Below are 7371 nucleotides of genomic sequence, written 5' to 3' on the forward strand. Positions count from 1 at the left end.
CTGTCTGTCTGTGTGTCTGTCTGTGGCGGGAGAGACAGGCTGGGAAGACACCGCACTGGGCTGAGCTCCGGGCGCGGGACTGGGGGGGAAGCGGGAGGGCGTCCTCGGGCCGCGGCGGTGAGCGGGGCACGGGCGGGTTTGGAGGTTTCTGGGTGTTTGTTCTTTGCGTTCGGGGTGACACAGCGAGGAGGCCATCGGCGGGGGCGGGCGGGGGCTTTGGGGACAGTCGGGGTGCATCGGGAAGAGGAGTGGGGAGGCGCGGGGGAGCGCCTGGCGTCGCCCCCGACTCTTCGGCTGGCGCGGGAGGTGGGCCCTGGAGGGGAGGTGCGGGGAAGCCTCCGCACTGCCCCGGGGCAGGACTGCTGAGGGGCCCAGCGGAGCCTTGGTCACAGGGGCAGGGCGGCTGGGGGCCCGAGGGGCGCCTCACGAGGGGCGTTGGGGGTGCGGCTGGAAGACCCGCCGGTGGGAGCCGCGTGCTGGTCCCGAGCGAGGAGGCCCTGGGCGGCGTTAGGAGTGGGAACGGGGGGGGAGGCAGAGAGGCACAGCGGGGCTTTTCTCCAAACATGCCATTTGCAGACTTGAATCAATGTCATTTGAACAAATGACAGATGGGGACCGTGTTTTGCGTAGAGACAGTACCCAGGCATTTCAGAACTTAGAGGAACGTGTGGACTCTTGAGTAGATTTTAACTTAAGGAGTCTTGTCAAAACCTATGTTTCTGATTTTGGGGGTTCACCCCTTTATAATCAGTGTTTTTCCTGTTGATTAGGAAGAAACCCGAGGACCAGTATTTTAAGTTTTTGATGGGAGTTAAACATTGTACACTTACGGACATTAAAAATTGCTTTTTTGGTATACAGTTTGATTAACTTTTACACACACATAGGATAGATTCTTCGGAGAAGGCAATGGCACCCCACTCCAGTACTCTTGCCTGGAAAATCCCATGGACGGAGGAGCCTGGTGGGCTGCAGTCCATGGGGTTGCAAAGAGTCAGACACGACTGAGCGACTTCCCTTTCACTTTTCACTTGCATGCATTGGAGAAGGAAATGGCACCCCACTCCAGTGTTCTTGCCTGGAGAATCCCGGGGATGGGGGAGCCTGGTGGGCTGCCGTCTCGGGTTGCACAGAGTTGGACACGACTGAAGCGACTTAGAAGCACCAGCAGAATAAGTTTTTATAACCTGCACAGCCAGCACGTAGAACAATTCCAGGACCTGGGTGGTTTCCTCCCCTGCCCCATCCCGCTTCTAACCCGGTGAGCGAGCCTGTGCGCTGGTAGTTTTCCTTTGTGCCTGGAGTTTGTGCCTTTTCTAGGGTGTCACACGGGGGATACGGTCACGCAGTCTGCGGCCTTGGAGAACGGCTTCTTTGAGTGGGGCTGACGCGCTGGCGGTTTCCCCACGCTGCTGGGTTCATCAGCACTTCCTTCCTTGTGTTTCATTGAGTAGATGAACCACAGTTGGTTTATCCATTTCCCAGGGGAGGGACACTTAGTTGGATTCCAGTGTTTGGAATTGGTTACAGAAGAAAGAAACAGTGGTTACAGAAGAAAAAAGCTGTTATAAACAGTATATTCAGGTTTCCCTGTGAATATAGATTTTGTTTCATTTGGATAAATGCCTAAGACTAGGATTTTTGAGTCCTAGGCTGTGTGCTTAACTGGCTAAGAAGTGTCTGTTTTCCAGACTGGCTGCATCATTTTGTACTCCTGCCAGCAATGCGCGAGCCTTCCTGCTCTGGCCCTGTTGTTGCTCTGTACCTGTGGTTGCTCTGCGCCTGTGGTTGCTCTGCCCCTGTGGTTGCTCTGCGCCTGTGGCTCTCTTGCTCTGTTGCTGTTGTTCTGTTTTCCTGTTGTCGTTGTTCTGTCTGTTGTTCTGTTCCTGTTGCTGTTGTTCTGCTGCTGTTGTTCTGTTCCTGTTGCTGTTGTTCTGCTGCTGTTGCTCTGTTTCCCTGTGGCTCCTGTTGTTCCGTTGTTGTTCTGTTGCTCTGCGCCCTTAGAAGGTTTGGTATTGTTTGCGTCTCTGAGTTTGGCTGTCCTCATAGGTGGGTAGTGATGTCTCACTGTGGTTCTCATTGTTATGCTCAGAGTCTGAGTCCCCAAAACTGAGAGAATAAGACGTCCACAGCAATGCAAAAGCATAAAGGGGTTTTATTTCTAGCTCGAGCCAGGGCTCCCGTCTCACCCAGCACAGTGGAGTGTTGACGAGAGCCCCGAGCCCAGATTTTCACCAGTATTTATAAGTTTAGAACAAAGACAGGGAGTTGGCAAGGGTTGATTGGCTGCAGGGGTTTCCTGGTATTTACTGATTGGCCACTTATCTCTGATTGGCCAGAGTTATCATCTCTCTGAAGCCCCAGAAGCATGACTCAGGGATTATTTTTGGCCTAGTGCACCTCTCTGAGCCTGTCATGGCTCTGGTGAGGTTTTTACAATCATTAGCATCTGTCTGCTGATTGTGATGTGAAGCATCTTCTTCACCTGCTTACGTGTCAGCTGTACATCTTCTGTAAAGGAACTGACTTTTGCTGATTACTTTTATTGGGCTGTTTCCTTGTGTTTTAGTTGTAAAAGTTCTTCATGTATTCTTGATATAGGTCCTTTCTGAGATGTATGCAGTGTTTCTTCCCAGTGTGCAACTTATCTTTTCAGCTCCTGGGCAGAGTTCTTTGCAGAACAGAAGTTTTTTATTTTGATAAAGTCTAATATGTCAATTTTTTCTTTTATGGATAGTGCTTTTAATGTTGTATCTGAGAAATCCTTGACTACAAGGCATGAAGATTTTTTCCCTATGTTTTCTTGTTTTATAGTTTTACATTTTACACTTAGATGTATGATTTATTTTGAGTTAATTTTCAGTTCAGTTGGTCAGTCATGTCCGACTCTTTGTGACCCCATAGACTGCAGCTTGCCAGGCCTCCCTGTTCATCACCAACTCCTGGAGTTTATTCAAACTCATGTCCATTGAGTTGGTGATGCCATCCAACCATCTCATCCTCTGTCACCCCCTTCTCCTCCTGCATTCAATCTTTCCCAGCATCAGGGTCTTTTCCAGTGAGTCACCTCTTCACATCAGATGGCCAAAGTATTGGAGTTTCAGCTTTAGCATCAGTCCTTCCAATGAATATTCAGGACTGATCTCCTTTAGGATGGACTGGTTGGATCTCCTTGCTGTCCAAGGGACTCTCAAGAGTCTTCTTCGACACCACAGTTCAAAAACCCTCAGTTCTTCGGTGCTCAGCTTTCTTTATAGTCCAGCACTCACATCCATGCATGACCACTGGAGAAACCACAGCCTTGACTGGACGGACCTCTGTTGGCAAAGCGCTGTCTCTGCTTTTCAACACGCTGTCTGGGTTGGTAGTGTCTATGATGGTTCCTAAAATCAGGTAACGTGAGTCTCCAAACTTCTCGTTCTTTTCCAGAATTATTTCTGCTATTCTAATTCCTCTAACTTGCCATGTAGATTTTCGAGTCAGCTTGTGTATATCTGTAAGGAACACTGCTGGGAATTTTAGTGGAACTGCATTACATCTGTAGATCAATTTGGGGGTGTTCAGTACTAATGAATTTTATTTGATCTCTTCCAACAGTTATGTAGTTTTCAGCATACAGACATTATTATTTTAATTTTAACTATTTTACAGGCTGAATTATGGAAATGGGAAGTGAAGAAGAAAAATGGGAGAAGCTGGATGCGGAATTTGATCACTTTGTGGTGGATATGAAGCCTTTCGTTCTAAAGTTACCCCATAGGTCAGGTAAGATTATGGTTGAAAATTAGGTTCTTAGCATTAATTTTTTTCTTTGTATTATTTAGCCAAACCAGTGAACTTCCAATATGGAAAGAAAACTGAGTTTGTTTAATAACAGTTTTCATCTTATAAAGGATTGTTTACTCTGAGCTGCTCGAGGGAGCATGGAAATTCACTGATGATGATGCCCTACTGAACCACGGCAAGGTCTTAACATGTTACCCATCCATGTCAGGAGCTTAACGTGCATGAATCTTTCAAGTTAGCTGAACGGTTTTTTGCTGAGACGTTTTCCTCCTCCCATGGAAATGGTTCCTTTCAGGAGCTTACTGTCCACCTGTCTCTGACCCTTTTGTTTATTAAAGCAGAAAGTAATCTGTTAATCTTCCCTTCTTATTGGTTGACTGAATAAAATCAACTGTGAATGAGTTTTTGTTGCTGTCTTGCTTGCAGTTCCTAACCTGTTACCCTTTGAGAGTTTCTGTCTCAAGTCAGAGATTTTCAGATAATTTAAGGTTTATCAGAGAGCAGTTAAAGAGACTGTGAGGAGCTTGGAAGCTTCTCTAAGTTCAGTTCAGTTCAGTTCAGTTCAGTCACTCAGTTGTGTTTGACTCTTTGCAACCCCACGAATCGCAGCACGCCAGGCCTCCCTGTCCATTACCAACTCCCGGAGTTCACTCAGACTCGCGTCCATCGAGTCAGTGATGCCATCCAGCCATCTCATCCTCTGTTGTCCCCTTCTCCTCCTGCCCCAAATCCCTCCCAGCATCAGAGTCTTTTCCAATGAGTAAACTCTTCGCGTGAGGTGGCCAAAGTACTGGAGCTTCAGCTTTAGCATCATTCCTTCCAAAGAAATCCCGGGGTTGATCTCCTTGCAGTCCAAGGGACTCTCAAGAGTCTTCTCCAACACCACAGTTCAAAAGCATCAATTCTTCGGTGCTCAGCTTTCTTCACAGTCCAACTCTCACATCCATACGTGACCACAGGAAAAACCATAGCCTTGACTAGACGGACCTTAGTCGGCAAAGTAATGTCTCTGCTTTTGAATATGCTATCTAGGTTGGTCATAACTTTTCTTCCAAGGAGTAAGTGTCTTTTAATTTCATGGCTGCAGTCACCATCTGCAGTGATTTTGGAGCCCCCCAAAATAAAGTCTGACACCGTTTCTACTGTTTCCCCATCTATTTCCCATGGAATGATGGGACCGGAGGCCATGATCTTTGTTTTCTGAATGTTGAGCTTTAAGCCAACTTTTTCACTCTCCTCTTTTACTTTCATTAAGAGGCTTTTTAGTTCTCTAAGTTGTGGCAGCCGTAAGGCTGGCTGTAAATCTGTTTTTGGAGCTTTTGCGGTAGAGTTAGAAGTGGGGACAAGAAACGGGCATTTACCCGGGTTTGGTCCAGGTTCCCTCTAACTCTGACGTGAGCTTAACATTCTAAAAGGGGAGCCGAGTCAGCGTAATCTTCACCCCGGGGAGGAGGGAGTGCAGTGTCCGGGTCCCACACCCTGCGTCCTCTGTCGTGCAGGCAGGGCCTGCGGCCCGCTGAGTCCACAAGTTTGGCTCGGTCTTCCCTTCACGGTCTTCCTGTGGCTTCTCCTCTTGCTTTTTAGGGTGGTAACCTCTTTTTTCTTCCTCTGCTATTCTTAAAATGAGCATTTCCTGTCCCCTGGCTCATTCACAGTTAGTTGAACTAGTATTTAATGGTATTTCTACATTGTGTTCTCTTCTGATATTCACTGTGTTTTTTCCTTCTTGTGTTAGATCTGCTGATTAGAATAAATGTATATTAAAATCTCTCATTATAAATGTACTTCAAGTCAAAATGTGTTCATATTTCATCTTTTAAAAAGGGATTTGGGGTATCTAGAATGGGATTAATTGTAATCTTTGGTTTGTGACTCATTGTGGATATTGGTACATCCCTGGTGCTTTTTTATGCCATTAATTCATAATGAAAGCTCAGAAACTCGCATCCCTGTCAAGACCTGACCGTTCATATAACTTCAATCTCATTATAGCTAAATTCTACTTCGTTTCCCCCCATTATTTTAAGTAATGAATTTTTTCATTAGCCAAATGGTTGTACTAAGCTCTGTTCATTTGAATATTATATGTTGATGGATTTCAGTTTGCCCCAGGACATATAGAAATGCAGTTTGAAAAACCGTTTACTTAAGTTGATCAGTTTTACTTGTTGTTTTCTTTTTGTACAAAGTACACCTGATGTTGGGGCTTCCCTGGTAGCTTGGCTGGTAAAGAATCAACCTGTAACGCAGGAGACCCCGTTTCCGTTCCTGGGTCGGGAAGACCCACCGCAGAAGGGAAAGGCTGCCCATCCCAGTATACGGGGTTGCAGAGCGTCGTACATGACTGAGCCGCTTTCACACCCAGTATTTCAGGAAGTTTGTTTTGTGATTATATAATTTTCAAAACTAAAAATACAAAGTTCTTTAGAGACTGCTCTTATACCTGGAGTGATAAATCCAGCATGAGCAAAGTGGTAAATCAACCCCAGGGATGTTTGTAGGTAAAACAATAAACGAATATGACCTTTAGAGACTAAGAGAGTAAAGCAGATTTATGATTTGTGTTAGATATATAATCCTTAAATTGAGTTAGACAGAAAAGATTAATATTGAAATAGACTTGGTGAGCCCTGAAAACAATTCTGTGTCATGGTGAGATGAAGCAGTCAATAGGCCATTTTATGTGGATTAAACTGTGGTACGTTTTTAAGGTAGTTTTTAAAAGGATAATTATTTTTCAAAATTATATGTAAATACAGTAACCCTGAAATATTTTTAGAGAGGTTAAAAGAAAACCCTGAATAAATCATCCACAAATCCCTGAAAGTCATCAGCTTTAATAAATAAAACATTTGAGATTCAATTTTAGATTGAGTTTAAAATGCTTAAGTAAGTTTGCATTTTCTCTCTCGTGGTTTCATAATTAAAATTATAGAAAGATTTTTCAACGCAACTAAAATTATTTTAGAGATGATTTTACGGCAACACTTTTGTCTCAGGGATTTATCTGATGGTAATCCTGGAACTCTAATCGACTGATAAAGCTCAACTCTAGCCCAGGGGTGGTGGACTGCAGCTGCAGCCCCTTTCCACGTCCCACCTGTGGCCTCTTCTGTGAAGACGGATTAGAAAACAGTGACCCCTGGTGGATGCGTGGTGCGGGCAATTCCTTGCAAACTGGAGACTGTGTGGAAGATGTCCGCTGTCTGGTGCTTTACAGAAAAGATCCGCTAGCCCCTGTGCTGGACGAGAGCAGTGTTTCACGGGTCTGTAAGGGAATGTTGTGTTTTCTGAGAAATGCAGCCTAACAGCCCCTGTGTGTGTCTAGAACGGCAGCGGTGCGCACTCTGGATCAGAAAGCTGTGTGAGCCTTCAGGCACTGGCACCGGAATCCCGGGCAGGAAGAACCGCAACTTGTACGCCAAGCTCCTGCTGCACATGCTGCGGCGGGGGGTGCTCGAGGGCCCGTTCACGCAGCGCCCGGAGCCGGGGACCCTCAGAGCCCTGCCTTCCTACATGGTAGGTGTGTGTGCGCCAGGCGCCTTACTGCGCATGCCCAGGCGGGGGCGCTCGAGGGCCCTGCTT

At 46.2% G+C, this 7371-nt stretch overlaps 1 protein-coding gene across 13 annotated transcripts in view; it reads left to right on the forward strand.

Annotated features, from left to right (window-relative positions):
* Positions 1–7371, forward strand: part of CEP112 (centrosomal protein 112) — a 309950-nt gene that overhangs the window by 4155 nt on the left and 298424 nt on the right. For 11 of the 13 annotated variants that reach the window (XM_040244376.1, XM_040244381.1, XM_040244382.1 and 8 more), the window contains exons 2-3: positions 3652–3765; positions 7115–7305. In XM_040244376.1, coding sequence (XP_040100310.1) covers positions 3660–3765; positions 7115–7305 — 297 coding nt within the window. In that variant the 5' untranslated portion in view covers positions 3652–3659. Of the gene's footprint in view, positions 1–3651; positions 3766–5024; positions 7306–7371 lie in introns of those variants that run through there. The other 2 variants (XM_040244387.1, XM_040244386.1) reach the window with 2 other exon arrangements.

The sequence above is a fragment of the Oryx dammah genome, unplaced genomic scaffold, assembly GCF_014754425.2.
Source record: "Oryx dammah isolate SB20612 unplaced genomic scaffold, SCBI_Odam_1.1 HiC_scaffold_8, whole genome shotgun sequence".
In the NCBI taxonomy this organism is placed as follows: Eukaryota; Metazoa; Chordata; class Mammalia; order Artiodactyla; family Bovidae; genus Oryx; species Oryx dammah.